This window comes from Cervus elaphus, chromosome 15, assembly GCF_910594005.1.
Source record: "Cervus elaphus chromosome 15, mCerEla1.1, whole genome shotgun sequence".
Lineage (NCBI taxonomy): Eukaryota > Metazoa > Chordata > Mammalia > Artiodactyla > Cervidae > Cervus > Cervus elaphus.
In genome coordinates, this window is record NC_057829.1 from 81,575,687 (window position 1) to 81,602,387 (window position 26,701).

At 50.6% G+C, this 26,701-nt stretch overlaps 1 protein-coding gene across 2 annotated transcripts in view; it reads left to right on the forward strand.

Annotated features, from left to right (window-relative positions):
- The window catches only part of GRK5 (G protein-coupled receptor kinase 5), a 225,651-nt gene that overhangs the window by 94,941 nt on the left and 104,009 nt on the right, over window positions 1-26,701 (forward strand). For both annotated transcript variants that reach the window (XM_043924897.1, XM_043924896.1), the window contains exon 2: window positions 8,182-8,277. In XM_043924897.1, the coding sequence (XP_043780832.1) occupies window positions 8,182-8,277 (96 nt within the window). The remainder of the gene's footprint in view (window positions 1-8,181; window positions 8,278-26,701) is intronic.

Here is a 26,701-nt window from a genome sequence, read left to right on the forward strand (position 1 = left end):
CTCACCTTGGCTAGAACTGCACTCACCAACACAGTTTTGCAATCTGAGCCAAGTCTGTCCTGGAGGAATGTAGTCCGTGGGAAAACCAGCCTCCAACTTCCTCAGGGCCCACAAAATGCATCAGGTCCTCTATGGATCCTGGTGTGTCATCTCCAGGGGTGATGCTTTTCTCCATAGAGTCTGTAGAACAATAAAGATCCAAGGGCCATCAGAATGGGACAAGGCACCCAGGAAGTATATGGTGTGTGTGCTGATGATTTGGGTGGTGTTTGAAGGGAGTCCTTCCCACTCCTTAGGGAGCCAGACTGGGGCCTGGAGTTGTGGGTCCCTGAGGCCATCTCAGCAGCCTTTACCCACCAAGGCCGGTGGTGAGCTTCTCTCCAGTGTCTCCCTCTAGTTTTCTGGAAACCGTTGGGTCCATATCCAGTTTGTCCCCCTACCCCAGCTAGTAGCCAGATAAGTGGCTTTGTGGGCATCGTGTGAGAAGAAGGCCTGAGTCAGGCAGGGACAGGAACCTGGGTTCTTAACAGAGTCACACCCCAGCATTACTGAACTTCCAAACACCTGTGTGTTTCTTCAGATCCTTTTTAGAAGTAGGCAGAGCAGAAATAATAATCAGAGAAATTTCCAGAAAGGGTGGTCCAGTCATACCATTTCCCACGTGATGCTCAAGGACTTGCTCCAACTTGACTCTGCATCAGAATCACCTGGAAGGCTCATTAAAACGCATTGCTGGGCACCCTTCCAGAATTTCTGACTCTGTAGATCTAAGGTGGGGCCCAAGATTTTGCATTTCTAACCAATTCCCCAGTGATGCTGGTGCAACTGGTCCAAGGACCACACTGGGAACCACTGATTGGAGGGCGTGAAGGCAAGTCTTTGCAACACATGCAGAGTCTTGCTCAGCTTCTACCCAAGGAACCTTTCTCTGACCGATTGCTCATTTGTTACCAGGAGGGAAGAGACCAGTAGACCAGGAGTCAGGATGCCTGGGTCTTGGTTTACCTATTGTTTAATATGACTGTTTCGGGTCTTAGTTGCAGAACACGGGATCTCCATCACGTCATGCAGGATCTTTCCTTGCAGCATTCAGACTCTCTAGTTGTGGCTCGAGGGCCAGGCTGTTCCTTGGCATGAGGGACTTTAGTTCCCTGACCAGGGACTGAATTCATGTCCCCTGCATTACAGATGGATTCTTTACCACTGGACCACTGGGGAAGTCCCTGGGTCCTGGTTCAGATATAACACAAACTGCTTGAGTGATTTGAAACAAAGTTCTTGCCTTTCTGAATCTATTTCCTCACTTGTCAAATGGGACCATTAAGAGGATCTACCTTGTGTGGTTAATGAGAGGATTAAATGAGAAGATGTCTAAACAAACAGCTCCCTGACCCTGGTAGTACAGGAAATGCCACATTTCTTTAACTTCCAAATCAGATATCCTGTAAGATTAATGAGAAGTTCGAGGTCAATTGTTTTGCAAAGGTCTGTTCCCCTATCCCTTCCAAAGATAACACAAAAAGTCCCAGGGCTCCAAAGCCTGTATCAGTCACTCAAGTCATGTCCGACTCTTTGCGAACCCATGGACTGTAGCCCTCCAGGCTTCTCTGTTCATGAAATTCTCCAGGCAAGAATACTGGAGTGGGTTGCCATTTCCTTCTCCAAGGGATCTTCCTAACCCAGGGATCAAACTCAGGCCTCCCACATTGCAGGCAGATTCTTTACCCTCTGAGCCACAAAGTGAAGTGAAGTGAAGCTGCTCAGTTGTGTCCGACTCTTTGTGACCCCATGGACTGTAGCCTACCGACTCCTTCGTCCATGGAATTTTCCAGGCAAGAGTACTGGAGTGGGTTGCCATTTCCTTCTTTTTTTTTTTTTTAATTTTTTTTTTTATTCTTTGAATCAGCCATGGATTTACATGTATTCCCAATCCCGATCCCCCCTCCCACCTCCCTCTCCACCCGATTCCTCTGGGTCTTCCCAGTGCACCAGGCCGGAGCACTTGTCTCATGCATCCCACCTGGGCTGGTGATCTGTTTCACCATAGATAGTATACATGCTGTTCTTTTGAAATATCCCACCCTCACCTTCTCCCACATGCCATTTCCTTCTGCAGGAAATTTTTTCTGACCCAGGGATAGAACCCAGGTCTCCCACATTGCAGGCAGACGCTTTACCATCTGAGCCACCAGGGAAGCCCTTAAGGCTCCAAGGAGTCCCCAAAATAAGACCTCAGACCACTGGGGTCACTGCTGTTGCCTGTTCTGTCAGTGTCCTTCGGGGGAGGGGTCTCGACGTCAGCTCCCCTGTGTCAGGCTGGCCCCGGGTCCCTCACTGCTCAGAGTCCCTCATCCCTGGGGTCTTGTGGGGACCGTGCCTTCCTGGAGCGCGGCCTTCCCCCTGCTACCCCTCCCAGACACTCTCCCCCTCATTCTCATTTCAGTTCTCAGCCCTCAAAGTGCAAACACCTTCCTAGAAAACAGTAGATGCCACGAGAATAACAGCCAATTTCTTCCCCCACAATGACAGTTTTCTCATGGCAGCTTTTTGGCATGATCCTTTCATTCTTCCCTGGGGGTGTCCACGGGAATGAAAGAAATGCCAATTAGTTTCTCAGTAGCTCAGCCTGTTCTGAACGCTTAAAGACGTGATAGCTCTTTATTACTCTGCTTTCTTCCCAAGTCCTGCGTTTCATCCCCGCTGGGGCTTGCCCGCCTGCTGGCCACTCTCCCCGCTCCCCTGCCCTGCCACCCACTTATCATGCTTCTCTCAGCCCATCTGGGCTGCACCTGCGTGAGACCACTGCTGGCAGCCAAGGGGGGACCCTGGAGGCTGGAGCGAGCAGAGTGATGTGCTAAGCCACTTCGTCCCTGGAGGCTGTTCCTGGGGAACGCTGCATCTTCCTGCCACCCAACTTTCTCCAGGTTGTGCTTAGACTCATGTCCACTCGGGAGAGAGACCCATTGCCCTGGTCCCTTGGTGCCTTCCCCGGAGCTGCGAGCGGGGGAGTTCAGCCCCTGTCCCCAAGCCCGACATCGTGGTCTCTTCTCACTTCTGGTGGGAGCCCTCCGGGCTGACGACCAGCCTGTGTTGCTGGCACCCCTCCTTGGAGGGAGCCCCCTTCCTCCATGAGGCCCCCGCACCTGCCTGACCACACCCCCAGCAGCCTCACTCAGCTCTGCTCTCTGAAGCCTGGGGTGAGCTGGAGTTCCACGAAGGTGGGCACTCTGTCCTCTTGGCCACCTCACTTTCAGCACATGGAAGGTAAACTATGAGCAGCGGTGGGCTGGTGGGTGAAGAAAAGAAAGCCCAGGGATGCTCGAGACAGGAAGTGGCTGTGAATCAGCGTGGGTTGGAGAAGATATGGACTTCTGTTTGCATTGTGTGGTTTGTTCATTGGGCCCATTAGCCCCTTTCCCTGAGCCTGAGGCTTCTCATCTGTGAAATGGGGTTAGTACTAAATGAGGACCACAACATGTAGCACTTAGCTCAGTGCTAAGCCCAGAGGGCGATCCTTACAAATATTCATTTACCCAGTCAGCATAACATAACAAAAGCTTGCAATTGTCCAGGCCAATTGTGTTAGCTGCCCCATCCTCTGGAAGGATATGGAGCAAGAATCTGGACTGAGCTGGGAGGGGGTTGTGGGCCAGACAAGGGAATCTGCCTTTCAAGAGCAGCCCTGGAGAGGGGATTAGAAGGGAGTCTTGAAGAAGGAGCAGGGCTTCAGTAGGCAGAGGCATCAGTTCTAGAAGTCAGAAGTCTAACCTGGATCTCACTGGGTAAAAACTAGGGAGTTGGTAGGGCTGTTATATTTCTGGGGCCTCTAAGAGAGAATCTGTTCTTGCCTCGTCCAGTTTCTAGAGGCCGCCTGCATCCCTTGGCTTGTGGCCCCTTCCTTCTTCAAAGCCAGCAGTAGCTGATCTAGTCTTTCTCATATCACATCACTCTGAGCTGACTCTCCTGCCTCTGGTTACATCAGGTCCACCGGATCATCCAGGATAACATCCCTGTCACTATCCTTAATTCCATCTGTAACCATAATTCCCTTTGCCTTGTAACCTAATGTATTCACAGGTGCCAGCAGTTAAGGGTTACTTTGGAGGAGTATGATTTTGCCTACATAGTCCCTGCCCTGTTCTGGGGGCTGAGGCAGTGAGGAGGAAGAGGAATCTTCCCCCAGGAGGCTGTGTGGTACCTACCCGCTCTTCATCACTCCAGCCTCTGTGTTACATTCTCCAGGTGGCCTTGACTCACTTTTCCCCTCTCCCCACTGCCACCACTGCCCCATTACTAGCAAGTCTCTCCCAAACTCTGCACTTCTCCTGAATGTTGGTCATAATGGTCATAAATAAAGCAGCATCCCTCCATTTCAGCACTATTGACACTTTGAGCACTTAGTTCTCTGTTGTGTGGGGGTGCTGTCCTACACCTTGTATGATGTTTAACTCTGTCTCTGGCCTCTACCTGCCAGATGCTGGCAGCGTTCTTATCTGGGTGTGACAACCCCAAATATCTCTAGACACTGCTGGATGTCTTCTGGAGGACAAATTGCCCGGGGGTTGAGAACCACTGATATCAAGACTTAATGTCTTCCTTACCAGATTGGGCACCCCAAGATGGAAGCCCCAAGAGGGTGACACCCCATTGGTCTTCTCCATCCCTGTGTCCCCAGCACCTGTGTGCTGCTTGGCATTTAGTAGATGCTCAACATACTGGTTGAATGAATTAATGGGTTTGTGTTAATTTTCTTTATTTTGTGTTAACTTTCTTAATGGAGAAGTTAGCCTATATTCTTTAAGTAGCCCCATTCCTGGGTTCCGCTCACAGAGTTGGGATTCAGGCTGATGAGGTACAGCCTGTGAGTCTGTATGGCCAAGAGTTCTTCACCAATTCCTCAAAAAGGCAAACATAGAATGACCATATGATCCACCGGTTCTGCTCCTAGGCATATACCCGAAGGAATTGAAAGCAGGGACTCAGATATTCAGAGCAGCTGTATTCACGATAGCCAGAAGGTGGACACCATCCAAGCATCCACCAAGAGACAAATGGATAAACAAAAGGTGGTATGTACACACACAACAGAGGATCATTCCACCGTACAGTGGAGTGAAATCTGACACATGCTACAACATGGATGAACCTCGAAGACATCATGCCAAGTGGAATCAGCCAGTCACAGAAGAGCATGTGCTGTGTGCTGTCACTCATGAGGTCCCTGGAGCAGTCAAACCAGAGACAGAAAGTAGAACGGGGGTTGCCAGGGCGGAGGCGGCTGGGAGCCGGTGTTGGATGGGCACCGAGTTTCTGCTCGGGATGATGAAAGGGTTCTGGAGCGGGGTGGTGGCGATAGTTACATGGCATTGTGAATGTACTTAGTACCGTGGAATTGTATACCTACAAATGGTTAAAATGGTATATTTTCTGTTACTTATATTTTACCACGCACACAAAAGTGCTTCATCCCAGCCAGATCTGGGAAAGAAGAATGTGGAGTGAATGGTGGGGGGTGGGAGGGGGTTGCATACTAGATGAGCTCTAACCGTTCCTTTAGGCCTTGGAGCCGGAGCTGATGGGGATGGGAGCAGACTTGGCTAATTTCTCCAGGGGGCAGCCCTCCCCTGGGACATACACATAACTAAGATTTAAGGGGCCAGGCTGGCCACTGAATGGAGGCCACATGTCGTGTCCACGGGCAGCTGCACCCAGCTCTGTCTGAGCCTTGCCATGTACCTGGTTATGGGAGAGAAGTCCCGAATCTGGGTTTATATGAAAAACCTCAGTGTTTAAATCTTGACACCTGGTTCAGTGAACAGGTGAACAAGTCAAGAAGGCACTTGTGGGTCAAACAGAACAGCTCTTTAGGCCTCGGGTGTGGGGTGGCGTGTTTTCTTTGAGGCTTGGGTCTCCGCTGAAGACTTCCAAGTTCTGCTTGCTCTTACCAGATGTCCTGTCACTTCTGAGGTCCGGGGCCAGCTCTCTCTGTGATCCCTGGGAGTTTCCCTTGCTTACAGGGCTCCTGAAAGGGAGCTTTATAGACAGAAGGATGCATATGAGTGCCTGGGGTCTGGATTCTGCTCAGGCTGGGGTCTGGTCTCTGCCATTTGTGAGCTGTGGGGTGTAGGAGACTTGCCTCTTTCTTCCCTGTTTCCTCAGTTTCCTTGTCTTTCAAGTGGGATAGTAATAGCTCTGCCTGGGGGAGTTATAGTGGGGCCTCAGGGAAGGCCAGCTGAAGGGCCCCGAGGTGTGTGTGGGCGGTGATGTGTGCCAGCTCCGGTGGGAGCACCCAGCATGCGTGAAGCAGCGCAGGCCATCAGCTGGGAAATTACACAACCTGGACATCTGTTTCTGCATCTGTGATGTACCTGGTGATCTGCTCCTCCAAGAGTCATTCTGGGGATTAAATAAGATAATGTCCAAACAGTGCCTGGCCACAGCATGTGCCCCGTACACATTCATTTCGTTCCTTGTAGTCCAATGCTTTTGATCTTTGCAGAGACTTGAGCAGAGGGAGCTGGGGCTGCTTGGTCAGGGCTGGAAACAGAACGAGCAGAGAGCCAGGAAATGGACTCTGCCCTGCCCCTCTGCACTGGCTCTCTCTCCTCCTTCCCGGCTCTGAGGATGGTCCTGGTTTTGTCCTTAGAAGCCCACACACTGGCTGTTTTGGAAGGTGGTCTCAGCTTTCCAGGGCAATTGAATAACTTGGGAATCTCCATTTATTGATACCGACTCTTTCAAGATCCCATGAACTGTAGCCTGCCAGGCTCCTCTGTCCTTGGAATTTTCCAGGCAAGAATACTGGAGTGGGTTGCCATTTCCTCCTCCAGGGGATCTTCCCGACCCAGGGATTGAACCTGCATCTCCTGCATTGCAGGAGGCTTCTTTACCATTTGAGCCACCAGGGAAGCTGCTACATTTATTGAGATCAGCTCCATGCCAGCCCCAGAACACATACTTTGCTGGGGATGGGCCCAGAGGCCAGCTCCTTCGTGATACCCTGGGTTGGCTGGCTGGAGAAAGGGCCTTTGCCCTGCCTGGACCCTCTCTGAGGGTCAGAGACTAGGGGGACATCATACCCACCCAGCTTAGGGAGCAGCCCAGGGTGCCGAGGACCTGCCCAAGATCCCATGTCTCTGTAACCAGGCCCCAAACCCCACAGATACTTGGGGTGTTGATCCCATGAAAGAGGATAAAAGGCCCTTCAAATCCTGAGATGCTAAGGGGCCTAAAGGGCTATGTGACCTTTGATGAGTGACTGACCAGTGGAATTTAAGGACCACTCTGGCAACAGGGGTCAGACAAATGCATCTCAGGTTCTTGTAGGGTCCTAACCATGTGATGGTACAGAGGTGCCTCCAGGTCCAATTTCCAAGTGGTGGTGGGCTCAGGGACATGCAGGCAGGAGTCAGCACCCCCTTGTTGCTTACACACCTGAGTGTTCTGAGGTCTGTCCACCGGCCGGGGATAAGAAGTGTTGGGGCGACAGGAACACCCGTGTGTGCACCTTCCTCAGCTCCATGTGTTCATTTTGTGTGCTTGTTACATGTGTGTTCACTGTGTTTGTATGTTTATCACATGTGCATATTCATCGCATGTGTGTCCCTAGCACGTGTTCATTATAGGGCATGCTGGGCAGGATACGGGGAGGGATGGGCAGCTGATGTGGTCCATCAGGAGTCCTTCCAGCCTTGAGAAATGTGTCCTCTGGGGTTCGTGAGGCAGGAGAAGAAGGGGGTACTCAAGGCGAGGGAGAGTTGACGTCCTTGTCCCCAGCACCTGGCCTCCAGCTGGGGATGGGGACTGTCCACAGGAAGCAAGAGGACAAAATGAGGTGGTGGGGGGGCGGCGCATTTGTGAATCCATCTCACCCATTTGTGAATCCATTTCACCAGGCTTTCCTGAGCCAGTCGGCCAGGTTCAGCTGTAGTAAGGTTGAGGTCTAGTCTGGGGCTGATGCCAGGTCCCCAGTGGGGCTGCACAACATGGTTAAGATATCAGCAAAGAATGGGCACCCAGTGTAGGTGCAGAAGTGGGTGATGGGAGGGGCTGGCTAGGGAGGGGCTTGTCCCAGTCTCCTGGGTAGGAAGCTGCACCCAGGCTCACTGGGATGGGACGTGGGCTCTGGCACCTCAGGCAACACCAGCATCAGCTCCCCATCTTTCTCTCCCATCTCTGCAGGAGGCGGAGGAAAGCGCAAAGGGAAAAGCAAGAAGTGGAAGGAAATCCTAAAGTTCCCTCACATTAGCCAGTGTGAAGACCTCCGAAGGACCATAGGTAAGCTGTCCTGCTCCAGGGGGCGCGGGGAGGAGCTGGGAGGGGAGCGAGGAGCCCAGTCACTGCAGAGTCATCTGTCCAGCGTGTCAAAATGGACAATGCTGTAAAGTGGTGCCAGGTAGGAGCTCCAAGCTGATGCCTTTGCCAGTTGGCATAAAGATACAGCCAACATTCATCCAACATTCATGGAGCATTTGATGCATGCTGGGTGGGATCAACCCCCAATTACCCTTTGAGGCTGTTAATTTGCCTCCCTTACTTTATGTGTCTGTATGTGCCTGCTAAATGGCTTCGGTCATGTCTGACTCTTTGCAATACTATGGACTGTAGCCCGCCAGGCTCCTCTATCCTCCTAAAGATGAGGGAGAGGCAGACTGGCTGGGACCTCGGGCTGTGGGGAGTGATGATGTGCCAGTGAGCTCCTGGCTTTCCTTTTTGCCTCCCTTATATCCCCGGAGACACTCACCACCCAGAAATGCCAGTGGGTGCAAACAAAGACGACACCTCCCATCCAAAAATAAATAAAGAAATAAAAATCGTGTTCTCTCTGGGCAATGGCCAGGGACAGGGACAGCTGAGCTGAGCTGGCCCCTCCAGAACGGTCACACTTTGGCCACTGTTCACCCCAACAATGTGGACACCTCACTTTCTACCTTCCTTCTCACTTACCCTTGAGCCAGATTCAGAGACCTAGTGCTCCCTCCCTCTCCATGTCTCTCATCTCTGATCCTGACACTTGGAGGTGAGCGAGCTCTACTGAGATTCATTCCCTGCCCCCTGATTCTCAGTCCCCCCCAAGTCTAACCCTGCTCCCCAGGAGGCCTCAGACCATTGCCCCATGCCACCAAGGCCCCTCACCTTCCGGTTGGCCTGGCCCCACCCTCTTCACTTCCGGCCTGGGGACCCGGGAGCCTAGGTTTTACCTCTGAGCTTTGCTCTGCCAGTGGACCCCACCCCACGGGCCCCCGCCCCATCTGTCTGTCTAGGTCCATAAACCAGCCTCTTGGCACAGTCCACTCCCCTGGGAGGGTGTGAGAAACGTGTGCGCTGGCGTGTGAAAATGAATTCTTCTGTTCTCCTTGAGGGCATTGAAAAGGCTCTGTGTGTGAGGGCAGTGTGAAGAGAGGCCGGGAAAACAGGAAGGCCGCCATAAACCAGCCGAGGGACTACTGCTCGCGGGGACGGGCCCCAGGGCTCGAGCCTTCCTGCGTGTTTACAGTCCGTCGCCCTGGTGTTTGCCCAGCCTCTGCTGGGGTCCTGCTGGAAGGCTTTCCTAAATAAAAATCTCATTTCTTTTCTAGACCAATACACAAACCAAACAGTGGCAAATGCCGCATTTATTTTTCTTGCGCACACATGAGCTCATTTTCTAAAGCTTTGGAGAGGATGTCCTGGGACAGGCTTTGGGCCAGGGTGACGCAGCCCTTGTGGACCTGGAAGGCTGTGTGGGAAGGCTCTTCATTAGAGGGGAGGACAGAGCCCTCTAGGATCCCCTGGACTGGCCAGAACAGTGGTCTGTTAAAGCCATACCCTCTCTCTTGCGCTCAGCATGGCCCTGACAACTGCAAGCCATCTCCCCCAGCAGAGACCCCAGGGTGATTTTAAGAAATGAGAACAGCACCCAGTGGACCCCTTGCTGAAACAACAGCCGCCTCTCCTTCCCCCTGGAATGAAACACAAACTTCTCACCGTGCCTTATGAGCACTTTGGTCGTTGTATGAAGCTTGGGGATCCCCTCTCAGAATAATGTTTTTACATATACAGAAAATAAAGTACATGGTGTTGCAAAGGAAACCAGTTCTTTTCCGATAATTAGATACTTTAAAATATTATGATCTGGAAGTATATGAGCTTTTTTGTCTTTCAGTCATGTCTGATTCTTTGAGGTCCCATGGCCTGTAGTCTGCCAGGCTCCTCTGTCCATGGAATTTTCCAGGCAAGATTATTGGAGCAGGTTGCCATTGCCTACTCCAGGGGATCTTCCCAAGCCATGCATCAAACCTGCATCTCTGTATCTCCTGCATTGGCAGGTGGAGTCTTTTACCACTGCACCACCTGGGAAGCTTTAATAATGCTCAGCAACTGGTCTAACCAAGGCTCAGCAACTGTTCTAATAGCTACTGTAATTCTGAATTAGTGAGGAGCATAATGGTGATTGCAGCCATGAAATTAAACGATGCTTACTCCTTGGAAGGAAAGTTATGACCAACCTAAATAGCATATTAAAAAGCAGAGACATTACTTTGCCAACAAAGGTCCATCTAGTCAAGGCTATGGTTTTTCCAGTGGTCATGTATGGATGTGAGAGTTGGACTGTGAAGAAAGCTGAGTGCCAAAAAATTGATGCTTTTGAACTGTGGTGTTGGAGAAGACTCTTGAGAGTCCCTTGGACTGCAAGGAGATCCAACCAGTCCATCCTGAGGGAGATCAGCCCTAGGTGTTCATTGGAAGGACTGATGCTGAAGCTGAAACTCCAATACTTTGGCCACCTCATGTGAAGAGTTGACTCATTGGAAAAGACCCTGATGCTGGGAGGGATTGGGGGCAGGAGGAAAAGGGGACGACAGAGGATGAGATGGCTGGATGGCATCACCAACTCGATGGGCATGAGTTTGAGTAAACTCCGGGAGTTGGTGATTGACAGGGAGGGCTGGTGTGCTGTGATTCATGGGGTTGCAAAGAGTCAGACACGACTGAGCGACTGAACTGAACTGAACTGATAAGTAATATTTCCAGATACCTGCAATGATGGTGATATGAATGGGTGTGAGATTTCTGTTGTTGACCATTCCCAGGCACTGCTAATGTTACTGTGGGTTGTTGTTGACATTCGTGACTCAAGGAAGTACTCATTTCCAGTTACAGGCTGATGAATAGAGAGACGATGTTTTTCTCCATCCAAGTTCAGTGAGTGAGCGAAGTTGCTGAGTGGTGTCTGACTCTTTGCGACCCTATGGACTGTAGCCTACCAGGCTCCTTCATCCATGGGATTTTCCAGGCAAGAATACTGGAGTGGGTTGCCATTTCCTTCTCCAGGAGATCTTCCTGACCCAGGGATTGAACCCAGGTCTCCCGCATCGTAGGCAGACGCTTTACCAGCTGGGCCACCAGGCAAGTCAAGGTTCAAGGACCTCTTAAATCCTATCCATGGACCTCTTGGCAATGCCCTTCCTATGCTGCCTTGTATGAGTCTGCCTTCACCTTGGTCTCAGTCACTCCCTCCACCGCTAGTGACTTTGCTGTGTTGGTTGCTTTTTCCTTGACTACCCCAAGCTTGTCTCTAGCCTAGAGCCTCTGGACCTGCTGTTCCTTCTGCCTAGAATGCTCTTCCCCCACATTCAGGGGACCTTTAGGTCTCAGTTCAGATAGCACTTCCATAGAAAAGCCTTCTGGGACTTCCCTGGTGGTCCAGTAGCTAAGACCATGCTCCTATTGTAGGGGGCCCAGGTACCATCCCTGTTCAGGGAACTAGATCCCACATGCTGCAACCAAAGATCCTGCATGCCACGGTGAAGATGGAAGAGCCTGCTTGCCACAACTGAGACCCGGTACAGCCAAATAAATAAATATTTTTTTAAAAAAGAAGAGAAAAGCCTTTCCAACTAATCTTTAGAAAGGGACTGTATTCTCCTTTTAATTGCTATCTTTCACATAGTGCTGTCTGTTAATCCTCTTGGCCCATGACCCCAGCTGTAGTCATCTTGTGTTTAGTTGTTGACCTGTGTGTTTTTTCTCTCCCTCACTGGACTGGATGTCCCATGACCACAGTGACTGTGTGGGTCACCACTAGGACAGTGCCTGGCACACTGCAGGGGCTCATTAAATACTGGGAGAGTCAATGAAGTGAAATCTTGAAAATTAGGGCTCTGTTTAGAAAATCTGTGACATGAACTTGGCATTCCCAAATTTAATGTAGCCCATGGTTTAAAACTAAAAGTCATGAAAGTTCAGGCTTAGAAGGTACCTTAGAAAGCATCTGCTTTAACACGCCATTCCCCCATTCCCTACCAGATAGATGAACAAGTCAGAGGGGCAGGTGACGTGGTGACTCCTGGCCCAGGCCAGTTTCCCCTGAGGCAGCAATTAAAATGATTCTTACAGGGAGGTTAGACTTTTACAGAATTCTCAACTCAAGGAACTGGAGAGCATGTTGTCCAACCACCCTTTTCAGACCTGAGTCTGAATTTCAGAGTCTGTTAGCCTCCAAGAGGAGAAGTGACCTGCCTTGGACAGTCCAGGCCCCCGGTCCTCAGCTGCAACTCTCCATTCACCAGCATTATATTGACTCACAAACATTTTTTTGGCATCAGCCCCCAGCCAGTACCCAAAGCAGAGAGACTGCTTAGGCACTCAGAAAAAGAGACATTTCTGTCTCTTTTTTTCTTTCATCTTCTAAGTGTGGGTTGCCTGTTCATCAGATTACTGTACAAGTTTATTGGGCCCTCATGGTATGCTATGCACTTGAGAAACAGGCCTGATTCCTGACCGCTCCCCCGCCCACCCCCGCCCCGACCCCTGCTGCCACCCTCAAGCTCACTCATGGCTGAACCCAGGAGGCTGGCAGAAATAGGTGTTAGCAAATTGAGAAAGTTTCATGTTGGAGGGACAGATTGCTGAGCTGGAGCACCGTGCCGTGGGTCTTCCACCCATCAAGAACTTCTCTAGAGGAAATGACATCACTCTGAGCCTCTCAGGGCATCTCTTTGTGTGAGCTCCCGAGAGACGTGGACCACATCCTCCTTCTTGGGTCTCCATTGCTGGTACTGGGAGTAGATGGATGGATGGCTGTATCAAGTGATTGAATGAGTGCCGCCCTCCTTCCCAGCCTGGAAACGGTAACTAACTGTGAATGGCAGCAATGAGTATTAAGACAGAGATTCCTTGCCACATGTATCTACTTCCAATTGAGCCCCAGACATCAGTAACCAATTTTAGACAGTCCTGGCAGAGCAGACAGATCGTGAGACGAGGAAGTGTTCTCTAATATCAGCTTGATGAAACATCGAATAATGGCATTCGTTAGTAAGCTAATTGTAAGATAATTAGAGAGAGCCCAAATCAAAGTAGTTCTCAGAATATCCAGAACTTGGAAGGCAGGAACATCATTGTGAAGATAAAAGATTGTTGAGGTCTGCAAATATTTCTCAGTGACGCAGAAAGTTCTGTTGGGCATAAAGTGTGGCATTTTTATTTATTTAGCTCAGGCTCATTGCGTACTTTATTCTTTCATTAAAAAAGAAAAAAAGAGTATGAGGGGGCTTGAGTGAAAGAGTTGATTATTTCTCTATTTGGCAATATTTCTGCAGGAACTGTCCAAAAGCTATATAATAAATCAAGCCCCCTCCCCACCTCCTGGCAGGGTGACGTTTATGAGGAGACTTCTCACAGAAAGTAGATGCCGCCGTGCCCTGCACCCTCACGGACGGACGGGACAGGAGAGATTTCATTTGCCTTGTGGGAGAGAACCTCTTGCCAAAGCCTTAACTCTTTCTAGGAGCAGCAACTCTAGGCTGTGGGGGATTTCTAGAAGAAAATGTAGACTTTTAACTTTAAAGAAGAAAAACCCGGGGCTTCCCAGGCGATCCAGTGGTTAAGCTTCTGCTTCTCAATGCAGGGGGTGCTGGTTCAATCCTTGCAATGGGGGACTAAGGTCCCATTTGCCTTGGTGTGCAGCCAAAAAAAATTTAAAAATGAAAATAACGTGAAGTCTGCCTTGAGCTAGCTTAGTCTTGATTATTCACTCAGTGTTGCCCATGGTCTTTCAACAAGAAATCAGCCTACAGACACGTGTTGAGCCCCCTACTGTGTGCAAGCCCAGGAGCTGTACCATTGGCCACAGAAGCAATGTCATCTTGTGGAAGGCCGTTGGCATTAAAGTCAAATGGTGGCTTCGTGGCTCCCAGTTGTGTGACATGGGGCGAGTTGCTTGGTTTCTCTGGATTGCAAGTTTCTTTGTCTTGAAAATGGGACACACTAATACCAACCTGGTAGAATTGTTGGGAGGGCCAGCAGGGTGCCTACTACACACTGTCCTTATCACCATTATCATCATGGTGCGGTGGTGTAGGGTAAAGGCTGAAGGCCCTGCGGGGGAGGCTTTAGAATTTCCCGAAGAAGCCAAATTGGCTACAAATGATGAGTGGGGCTAGCCGCTATTGTGCAGATGTCATGTTGGCCAGTGATCCAGGGACCCCTGCATTGGGGTCAATTGAATCCTTCTCTTCCTTGAGCCCATGCCTCCAGCCTCCGCTTCCTGGAGGCCACCCTGGTCCCTGCCCCCCTCGGCCCTCCTTCCTCCCCTGTGGAAGCCGATGGTGTCACACTGTGCCCAGATCCCTGGCCTTGTAGGTTTCTTTCCTAGGACACAAGGATGCTCTGGAAGGTTGCACCGTAGAGCCCTGACAAGGGTTACCCCTGGGAAAGGCATTTCCTGGTGGCTCAGCAGGTAAAGAATCTGCCTGCAATGCAGGAGGCACAGGAGATGTGGGTTTGATCCCTGGGTTGGGACAATTTGTTGGAGGAGGAAATGGCAACCCAATTCAATATTCTTGCCTGGAGAACCCCATGGGCTGCGCTCCACAGGCTAGAGTCAGACACGACTGAAGCGACTTAGCACTGGGGAAGGCACAGAGGTCAGAGGGGACGTTAGCTTTATCTGTAAGATTTTTTTTTAAAATAATATTTTGTGTTTTGTGCCTTGAGATTTTGCACTTTTTAAAAAAGGTTTATTTTTAAATTTTTGGCTGTGCTGGATATTCGTTGCTGCTTGGGGCTTTTTCTCTAGCTGTGGCAAGCGGGGACTGCTGTCTGGTTTCGGTGGATGAGCTTCTCATTGCAGTGGCTTCTCTTGTTGTGGAGTGTGGGCTGTAGGGTGCTCGGGCTTCAGTAGCTGTGGCGCACAGGCTTAGTTGCATGTGGGATCTTCCCGGGTCAGGGACTGAACTGGTGTCTCCTGCACTGGGAGGCGGATTCTTTACCACTGAGCCACCAGGGAAGCCCTATAAGGTGATTTTTGTATAAAGGAGAATGAATTGGCAAGTTATATGTGTGGTCAAAGTTGAATGCTTAAAGATGGGATCTGCTGCCTGCTTCCACAGTGGGGCACTGGGGACAGTGATGCCATTTCCCTCTTTCCTGGTAGATTTTGGGTCCACTAATGAGTCTGTGGCCTCTGAGAGGATGATAAGAGTCTCCCTGTCTTTGCAGATCCTGTAGGACTGGCTGAGGGGCTCCTGCTTGGTTCTTCTGGGATGCTGGCAGGTGGGAGCCACCTGATAGCCAAAAGCCTTTGGCTGGTGGGGGTCTCAGGACCTTCAATCCTACAAGGATTTGGAGGAAGCCCAGGCCTGGATCAGCCCAGTCTGACCTGGGACCCCCATCCTTGGAGTCTCCAGCCTCCTCCTGGGGTGCTCAGCACTACATTCTGACCAGCAGAGACCCCTCACCCCACAGTGGTCTCCTGCCTGCACATTGTCAGCTCATCCCCTGATGTGCCAGGCACATCCCCTGACTGGAATGGGTGGCCAGGGTCGTCTCCCAGAGATGAGACAGGACTGGTCTCTGCTGCAAACAGCCTCCCTTTCTGCTCGTCCCTGCTCACGGGCAACTGGTCCCTTGGCATTGCCAGGCACACATCAGGGTCTGGAGAGGAGTCTGGGCTCCTGAGACAGGTCTCACCCCACCCAGGGTCTGTGTGACCCAGGCCCCTTCAGGCCTGCCAGGCTGGCATGCAAACGCTTGATTTTCATTGTCAGGGATACCAAGTCTCTCTGCAGACGTCATTCCCGTCCTTGGGGTGATAAAGGCGCGTCCCGTCTGTCATTCTGCCACTTACCATGCTCTGATAAGGCTCAGCATCTGCTTGTCCTTGGAGGGCAAGATAAATTTAGATGTGGCGGATTTAGAGCATCAGGTGACCTGTTTGCAGCTGTAGCTCTTAGGAGGGAGAGGGTTGCCTGGCTAGTCCCACAGTTTGCTGGGCATTAGTCTCACCTCTCCACCAAGATCAAGCCAAGGATTTCTCAAAATTGCCAACAACCATAAAAAGCTAGGAGGAAAGCTTGGAGCAGATGGGCTCAGAAGGAAGCAATATTGCTGACCACTGCAGTACCAGTACCAATACCACTGTAAGGCGAGGGCTGGATCCTCAGTGCTCAGCCTGGCCTTGGGTACAAGCACAATGCCCAGTGGCCCTAGTTGATGGGTTTCATGTTGGGCGATTCTTAGAACAGAGCTTTGATACGGATTTTATAGATGATCTGAGGTTGTGGTGTTCAAAGGCTGCTGTGCAGGGAGCATGAAAGATCTAAATTAGACTTCTGTCTGATCAGGCTTTCTTTTTGCCTTTTATATTTGGGTTTCTGTGTAAGGTTTTATTCCAGAGTTAAAACCAAGTTTGGTTCTAAGCCAAGTCTCCCATTTTCCAGGTAAGTGAACTGAGTCCCAGAGAGACAAGTGACTTGATGAGGTCTCTCTGTGACCTCACTCACTGTCTTAGTGGGCTCAGGCAGCCAGAGCAAAATGCCATAGACCAGGGGGCTTAAACAACAGAAATTCATTGTCTCACAATTCTGGAAGCTGGAGGCCCAAGATCAAGATGTCAGCGGTATTGGTTCCTTCTGAGCCCATCTGCTCCAGGATTTCCTCCTAGCTTCTTATGATTATTGGAGATTTTGAGAATTCCTTGGCTTGTAGAAGCATCACCCTAACCTTGTCTTCATCTCCACATGGCATTCTTGTGTGTGTGTGTGTCTGTGTATATTCAAATTTCCCCCTTTTTTAAGGACACTAGTTATATTGGTGTCATATTGGTTTAGGGTTTATCCTAATGACCTCATTTTAACTTGATCATCTCTGTGAAGACCTTATTTTCAAATAAGATCACATTATAAAGGACTAGGGGTTAGGACTCCAACATATCTTCTTTGTTGTTCAGAGGCTAAATTATGTCCGACTCTTTGAGACCCCATGGACTGCAGCATGCCAGGCTTCCTTGTCCTTCAGTATCTCCCAGAGTTTGCTGAAACTCATGTCCATTGAGTTGGTGATGCCACCCAACCATCTCAATCCTCTGTCATCCCCTTCTTCTCCTGCCCGAAATCTTTGCCAACATCAGAGTCTTTTCCAATGAGTCAGCTCTTCGCATCAGGTGGCCAAAGTACTGGAGCTTCAGCTTCAGCATCAGTCCTTCCAATGAATATTCAGGGTTGATTTCCTTTAAGATTGACTGGATTGATCTCCTTGCAGTCCAAGGGACTCTCAGGAGTCTTCTCCAGAACCACAGTGTCTTCTTTAGGGATCACAATTCAACGCCTAAGTACCCACCTTCTCACATAGTTTCTGGAGTTCAAGTTCAAGGGGCCAGAGGACCCAGAATCCCCCCAAGTCTGAAAGTAGACCCATCCCTCCTTCCCGACCTGGCTCGGGGTTAACCCCTGTAGGCTGAGGCTCACTGCCTCCCCACAGGCCACAGGAATGTCTGCAGGATGATTAACTGCTTTCCAAACCATGCTGCATGGTGCTTTTATGTTCCCTGTTTTTATTTTTGTTGTGATTGTTCACGTCATTGTAATTGGTAAATTACTTTGCTAAAAAACATAAGAAAACGCACATGAAGGACCACACATAATTTTACCACTGGGCTGTAGCCACACTTAACACTTTCATGTAATTCCTTGTAGCTTTTACCCCTGTGCACATACCATGGTTTTGTTTATTAATCTTTTTCTTAATATAATTTACAAAATATTTTCCCATGTCATTAAAAACCTCCATAAATGTGATTTATGCTTTTCTATTTGACGCATATTTTTTGAGTGTCAGGCATTGAAGATACATCAGTGAACCAAACACAAAAATCTGTCCTCAGGGGCTGTCTGGAGGGGTGACTGTCTACACCAGGGGCCTGTAGGGAACTAGCCTACTGCCCGGTCAATCCCCACCTGTGTGGTTTATTTATTTCCTTATTTATTATTTCCTTTAAGTTATCTTCAAAATAAGCCCTCTTTCAGTGGCCTCAGATGAATCTGATTTTTTTTCCATTTATTTTTATTAGTTGGAGGCTAATTACTTTACAATATTGTAGTGGTTTTTGCCATACATTGACATGAATCAGCCATGGATTTACATGTATTCCCCATCCCGATCCCCCCTCCCACCTCCCTCTCCATCCCATCCCTCTGGGTCTTCCCAGTGCACCAGCCCTGAGCACTTGTCTCGTGCATCCAACCTGGGCTGGTGGTCTGTTTCACCCTTGATAGTATACTTGTTTCAATGCTGTTCTCTCAGAACATCCCACCCTCGCCTTCTCCCACAGGGTCCCAAAGTCTGTTCTGTATATCTGTGTCTCTTTTTCTGTTTTGCATATAGGGTTATCGTTACTATCTTTTTAAATTCCATATATGTGTGTTAGTATACTGTATTGGTGTTTATCTTTCTGGCTTACTTCAGTTTGTATAATGGGCTCCAGTTTCATCCATCTCATTAGAACTGATTCAAATGTATTCTTTTTAATGGCTGAGTAATATTCCATTGTGTATATGTACCATAGCTTCCTTATCCATTCATCTGCTGATGGGCATCTACGTTGCTTCCATGTCCTGGCAATTATAAACAGTGCTGCGATGAACATTGGGGTACACGTGTCTCTTTTGGATCTAGTCTCCTCAGTGTGTAAGCCCAGGAGTGGGATTGCTGGGTCATATGGCAGTTCTATTTCCAGTTTTTAAAGGAATCTCCACACTGTTCTCCATAGTGGCTACACTAGTTTGCATTCCCACCAACAGTGTAAGCGGGTTCCCTTTTCTCCACACCTTTTCCAGCATTTATTGCTTGTAGACTTTTGGATAGCAGCCATCCTGACTGGCATGAATCTGATTTTTTAAAGGCCTCTTATCTATCCCATGGTCTTCCCAGGTGGCTCAGTAGTAAAGAATCTGCCTGCCAATGCAGGAGGTGCAGGTTCGATCCCTGGGTTGGGAAGATCCCCTGGAGGAGGAAATGGCAACCCACTCCAGTATTATTGCCTGGGAAATCCCATGGATGGAGGAGCCTGGTGGGCTATAGTCCGGGGTTTCAAAGAGTTGGACATGACTAAGCTCACACACACACATATATCCCATGTATGTATTGTAATTTAGGGCGGTTTTTTTTTTTTTTTTTGGCCACCAGGCAGCATTTGGGATCTTAGTTCCCCAACCAGGGATCAAACCCATATCCCCAGCATTGGAAGCACAGAGTCTTTTTTTTTTTTTTACTTTATTTATTTTTAATTGGAGGATAATTGCTTTGCAATATTGTGTTGGTTTCTGCCGTACATCAACATGAATCAACCTTAGGTATACATATGTCCCCTCCCTCTTGATCCTCGCTCCCACCTCCCACCCCATCCCAGCCGTCTAGGTTGTCACAGAGCACCAGGCTGAGCTCCCTGCACTAGACAGCAACTTCCCATTCACTATCTATTTTACACATGGTAATGTATACATTTCAATGCTACTCTCTCAATTCGTCTCACCCTCTCCTCTCCCCGCTGTGTCCATAAGTCTGTTCTCTATGTCTGAATCTCTATTTCTGCCCTGTAAATAGGTTCATCAGTACCATTTTTCTAGATTCCATGTTTGTGTATGTGTGTTAATATGTGATATTTGTGGAAGCACAGAGTCTCAACCATTGGACTTCCAGGGAAGCCCCTGGGTGTTTTTTCCCTCTCATTTTTTGCCATCACAATTAGTGTTCGAATGACCCTCTTTGTACTTCATTGTGACATCGCAGTCTCTGGCTCAGAGGTGAGAAAGCCTGCGCTGTCTTTCTGAATGCAGACACCCGAGTGTCAGCTAAACCCGAGTAGACTACACTCTGCCCTCTGCCTCCCTCGCTTCCTCTGGAATGTTCCATTTCCAGCTCGCGCTTGCATCCACAGATGCCGTTAACATGAAATGTGCTGCTGATGGACAAAGCCAGTGAGGTTTGAGGAACACCTCCGCCCCGCTTGCCAGCCCCGATTCCCTGCAGTCGCAGGCAGGAGAAGGGTTTTCTGTCTGTTTTAAGGCCTGTTGCTGAAAACAGGGGAAAAACAAGCTGGTTTATGCAGCAACAGGGACCTCAAAGCAGCCCAAGAGGCCAGCCGACCCGCAGCAGCCTGAGCCGGCAGAGCTCTGCCCCATACAGAGACACTAGGCCAACACTCCCGATGGTCTCTGCCCAGACTCTATTTACAGACTTTATTTCCCGAGCTCTGTCTTCAGCAGCCCCTTGGCAGCATCAACCCCAGCGTCTGCCTCAGCACGTTAAACACCCCTTGTTCCGAGTACCCCGGAGCTAGCACCCAAGGGAGAGTGAGAAGAAAAAAATGTGGGTGGAGGGATATGTGGGGCCAGTATAAACTTTCAAAAAAAAAAAAAAAAGAGAACAACAACAACAAAATGTATCCCCTGAAGCGCTCCTGGGAGCCAGAGCTCCTGCTGACTTCTCCCTGTGGCCTCTTCCAGCCAGTACCAGGAAAGAAGATGCAAAATCGAGAAACCTGCAAACTCAGCCTGGCTTCTTGTTCGTTCTTCTTCTTTTTTTTCCTGTTTCACAGTTGTACTGTCCTTGCATCGTCTTTAAAAGTTATTTTTTTAATTATCTTTTAGTTCTTTTTCTCTTTATAGAAATAAACCCGTTGATGAAATTTCTAAAATAGAATCAAGAAAGAGGAGAATAAAACTTGCTGATGAGATAATCACTGGTAACGTTTCGGTGTGTGGCCCTTTCACAGTTTGCTCTGTTTAGAGAGAGAGAATTGTACTGGCTGTCTTTTGTTTCCCTGCCCAGAAGTCAGGTACCATTTTAAACAGAAAGAAATGGTTGTAGAGTCTCCTGTTGACTGGGAGGTGGGAGATACAGGTTCCTGTGCTACTGCCTTGATTCTGTGGCCTTTTGAAAGTCACTTAACCTGAATTTGCCCATCTTTTTTTTTTTTTTTTAATGTGGACCATTTGTAAAATCTTTATTGAATTTGTTACAGTATTTCTTCTGTTTTATGTTTTGGCTGCAAGGCATGTGAGATCTTAGCACCCTAACCGGGGATGGAACCCGTGCCCCCTTCATAGGAAGGTGAAGTCTTAACCACTGGACTTATAGGCAAGTCCCAATTTGCCCATCTTTAAAATGGGGATCTGATCATCCTTCCTACCTTACTGGATGATCAAGTGTCCAGTGGAGTTACTGGTAGAAAGTGCTTTGTTACGGGCTCTGCAGATTGTTGCTGGCCATTTTCAACATGGTCATGTGACCGGGCTTCCCTGGTGGCTTAGACAGTAAGGAATCTGCCTGAAAAGCAGGAGAGGTGGGTTGGATCTCTGAGTTGGGAAGATTCCCTGGAGAAGGGAATGCTGCCCACTCTAGTATTCTTGCATGGAGAATCCTATACACAGAGGAGCCTGGTGGGCTACCATTCATGGGGTCGCAAAGAGTCAGACACAACTGAGCAACTAAGCGTGCTGCCAGCATCGCTATCACGCCAGCCCCCTCTGCCTGGTGGGCAGAGATGGACACAGAGGTGATATTGCTCCAGGCCTTTGGCTGAGCCCAGCTTGAGACAGAGTGAGATGCTGAGAATGGCTTTGCCAAAGGATGCCATCATCAGGATTGGGCGTCAGCAACTCTGGGAGTGCCTGGCAGCTGTAGGCACTGTGCTTATGTCTCAGGCAGGTCAGCTGGGACAAAGCTATTGAGGGACTGGCCCATTTCCATCAGTTTGGTACAGAGACAACAGTGAAGAGCATGAGGCACCAGGGTCTGAGCCAGGCTCTGTTCCTTACTGACTATGACTTTGGGCAAAGTGATGTAACTTCCCTAAGCCTCAGTCTCTCTGTCTGCACAAAGGGGAATAGAAGTTGTGAGGATTGACTGGGGATGCCCAGTGGGAGGGCTGTGCCCAGGGCCTGGCTCACGGCGAGTGCCCAAGGGCAGCTGCTTCATCCCCTTCCTCTTCATTATCACCGTTGTCAACAGTCCCGTTCAGGTCAGAGCTTTGTTTCTTGGTTCCCAGGGTGGTGGTTGCCAAGTCCTGCTGGCTTTAAGTTTATCTGTTCATTCATTCGTTCATTCATCTGTTAAGTCCTTACTCTATGCCAGGGATCCAGGGAGCTGCCAGGTGGTGGGGAGCTGCTTTCCGGAGTGGCTCCTGGCAGCATGGACTGGGCTGTGTATTTCCTTTATGTAACCTGGATATAACCCTTTTCTCTTGGCCCTCAAAGTCTCTATTTACTTACTCTTAGCAGACTTAGAAGTTCTATATGGTTACCACCTGAAACCCCCCTCCTTAAAGGCCACCTCGTCCATCCCTCTGCCTCCAGGCAGGACGGGTCTCAACCAACACAGATGCATGGAATGATAACCTGTTAACCCACAAATCCCTGATCAGCTTTCACTCTGGGCAGGGTGCAGCCGAGGGCTCCTGGGGGGCATGTGAGGCCAGCTCTATCCCTTAAAGGACTGTCCCTAGTCGGGGAGACAGGGCAGGAAGCACACACAAGATGCCGGGTAATGGCCGTGAGAATGCGGGCAGCTATCACAAGTCAGTCCTCAGTACCCAATGCCTAGAGGTGGAGGGGAGAAGAGGGGACAGAGACATCTCTGTGGGACAGAAAGTTTCCAGCTGGAGTCATTGGGAGAAAGGGAAAACTTCTGGGGTCTGCAGGTTCAGCATCATCAGCAGCATCCAACCAGCAAGCATTTCCTGGGCGCTCACCGTGGCCAGGCATCAGGCTGCTTCCCTTACAGACACGTGCTCACTGAAGCATTACAAACTCTATGGAACAGGTGTTACTTTTCCCCACCCCTGTTTCACGGATGAAGATGCAGAGATGCAGAGAGATTAGTAAATTGCTCAAAGTTACAGAGCTCTGGAAGAGGCAGAACTCAGATTGAAACCTGGGCTGGAGTCAAGGCCATGCTGACTGTGACTTCCACCACGGTGGCCATGGTTTCCCCATGGGAGTGGGACAGCTGGGGGCACATTTGAGAGGTGATGGTGCCCTGCTTTGGTGAGCTTTGTGCAGAGAAATGAGGGATGAGGTCTAAGAGAGACACCACCCGTGCCTGCAAGCTGGAATGTTAGGTCTTCATCCTGCAGGTAATAGGGAGCCATGGCATGCCAGCCCCTGCCGCCACTCTCAGTGGGAGCAGAGAGCAGGGAGAGGCTGTGCATGGAGCAGCCTGGCCTTCCTGGGTGATACGACATTCACTCACTTCTCCAAATATTTATTCTTTACCTACTGTGTGCCAGGGAGAAATGAGACGGTGTTTCTCAGGCACCCAGCCCAGGACCTGGAATGTCCCAGAAACGGCCTCCTCTTCTGAGGCCAGGACGCCTTGGCTCAGGTGACCCTGCAAAGTCAGAAGTGGCTGGAGCTTCCTCACCTGCCACTTCAGGCTGGGCACAGGTTTCTCTTCTCGACACTGGGTCACGGAATGCCTTTCACATCACCTGTGAGGTCTCCAAGCCAGCAGCTGTTCCCACTGCCTACTTGTCTCTCTCCCTCCTTTTTGGGGGTGACTTCTGGCTCCCCTGCTGTCTGTCCCTTCTCGTTCCTCCCCCGCTGGGCCTTGTAGAAGGTGGGAGATGGGCATGAATGTCACACTGGCCGTCTCTCTGCCCAGGCTGTGCCCGCATGGGCGATCACTTCGGGCACGTTTCGGGTGGGGCTTGCAGACCTGAGCCGACTGGGGCTCAGAATGTGGGGGTGGGGGCTGCAGAGGGCACGCTCCAGCCCCGCAGTCCTCTGGCCTCCTCCTCTGGCCAGTCAGCCATGAGACACATTCTCTTGGGGCTTCTGCCACCCTCTGTCCTTGTTGGGCTTTAACATGAAAGGAGTCGTTCTCGGAGTGCTTGCCACTCACCGCAGCCTGCACCCCTCCCACATTCCTGTTCCCTGCAATGGCTGCGCTAGGTAGAAACCTGAGATTCTGAGGTCTGCTCCCTTGTCTCCATCTCTTTGCCCCGACACTCAGTCCTGGGGGCTCAGAGACAGCTGGACTTGGCTCAGAGGAGGGAAGCCCAGGCTTGTGCTGTCTGTTGCCCTCCAGCTTTCTGGAAGAGTCCGCGGGGCTTCTGTGTTGTTGAGGGAATCAGCCTGGCACGTGTGTCTATATCACCAGACCCCGTGTCCCAAAGGCAGACTGCTGGCTGGCTCGTATCCCTCTCACCTGCACAGGTACCAGGTAGAGTGACTCTGCCCTGAAGACAACATGGGCAGGGGAGGGCAGTTTCTGGCTCTGGGGTTAGAAGGTCCACATTCTGCCAGGTTCCAACTTATCAGCGCCTGCCTTAAGCCAATTGATCACCCACCTCCTTCAGGCCTGGGTTTTGGATTTGTTGTCAATGAACAGACTCTATTTTTTAAAACCATTTTAGTCTGGTGGAAATATTGAGCAGGAAGTACAGGGAGTTCCCACAGAGCCCCTGTACAAGCCTCAGTTTTCTCACCTGTCAAATGGGGATGGACCCTCACCTTGTTCTTACTGCGCTTACTGTTCTTACCATCCCCTCGCCCCCATTTTATGGATGACAAGACTGAGGCTGAGAGACAAGGGGCTAGTTCAGGGTCACTGGCTGGGGGGTTGTGAGAGCCTAACTGCTAGCCTGGGGGTGTGGAGGTCCAGGCAGGTAGCGCGTGGGCACCGGAGGGACGAGCTGAGTGGGACCCTCATAAGGCCTCCTGGAGGGTGAAGAGTCTCCCCTGGAGCAGCTCTGATCTCTGCCGCCTGGTTTACAGCAGGGAGGGAAGAGCACCTCCCAGCGGCTGCTCAGCTCACACATCCTTGGGGGGCCCTTCATTCATTTATCTATTCAGTGAGGGTTTTTTTTTTTTCAGTATGTTGATTACACTAGGTTTTTGCGGGGGCTTCTCTAGTTGTGACGAGCGGGCTTACTTGCTCTGCAGCATGTGGGATGTTCCCCGAACAGGGATCAAACCAGTGTCCTCTGCATTGCAAGTTGGGTTCTTAACCCCTGGACCACCAGGGTCTGTTCAGTGAGTCCTGAGTGCTGACTTGGTGCAGTGCCAGTGCCGGGAGCTGGAGACCTGAGTTCTAGTCCAATTTTCACCCTAACAAGGTTCCTCCTGGAATGTCAAGGCTGGCAGACCTCAGTCCCGTGCTAGCTGCACCCCTCCTCTGCAGGCTGGGAAACAGCTCCCCCTAATCCGGCTGCCTCCCCAGGGATGACCGGCAAGCTGGAGGCAGGAAACGAGGAGGGGCCTGGGTCTGCTGGTTTGGTGGCCAGACACCGTGGGCCCAGGAGGTGGCTCCATCGAGGAAGCCTGGAAGACCCCAGCCAGGGCATCTTGTGTGTGGGTGTGGGGGACGGTAGGAGCCAGGAGGACAGTTCTGGACCTGTGGCAACAAAGGCCCCGTTCTTGGTTCCTGGCATTGTCACATCCTGCCGGAGAGATGAGTAATCACTCGCCAGGCCGGTTGGGTGGCTGCCACACTCAAGGGCAGCCTCCAAATTAGGGAAGGGCTTTCTCCTAGGATCCTGACCCTTCCGTAGGGCGCAGGGACAGCTTGGCAAGCAGAGAGGGCAGCCTCACCAGCACCCACGGGTGCAGCCAGGCCATGCCAGGCGGCACTGTCCCTCTCCCATCCTGTCCAGCGTCCACCCTTTCCATCTGCACGAGAGGGGCGCAGACCAGCACCCCACAAATGAGCTCGTCTCTCACCTGCCCCACTCACTGGTCTGCCCCCCGGACAGGGGCTGTATCTCCATGGGTCCCAGTGCCTGCACCCGGTAGGTGCTTGATGTGCGTCTGATTAGCCAGGAGTCCTGAGGCCTGGTTTTCATTTACGCTCCGTCACTACCCACCCACCTGCATCCGTCTTTGTTCAAACTGCTGGGAAGCCCAGAGCCAAGTGCTGCGCCAAAAGCATAGCTCTCCTTTGTCAGGCGTCCGGGGGGAACTTGTTTTCTTCTCTCCTCCCTCTTTGCTGGTTGTTTCCTGTTCTTTTTCTCTCATTGAACAATTGAACATATGCTTTTATGGGAAAATGCTGTGGACCCTTTTGGGAAGGGAGCAAGCTATATACACATCAGTCCATTAGAAATAGGAAGGAGAAAGGTCCCCTGCTCCACCTGGGAACCAGGTGTGTCTGAGCTCCGCTGCTCCTCCCTGAAGACTGGGCCGATGAACACCCGCCCTGTGGACTTTGAGGAACGTATGGGCCGAATGTATTTGGACGGGCCAGGGTGCTAGGCAGTGCCAGGCCAGTGCTTGCCCTGGGGCTCTAGCAGATGCGGCCGCTTGGGCCGGAAGATGCCATGCGCCTCCGTAGAATTGGCTGTGGAACAACCAGCCTGGAGAGGGCCAGGGCTTGCCCAATTGGGCACAGCTGGCCAGCTTCGTATTTCGAAGAAGCTGGCTGAGAGGTTGGCCAATCGGGC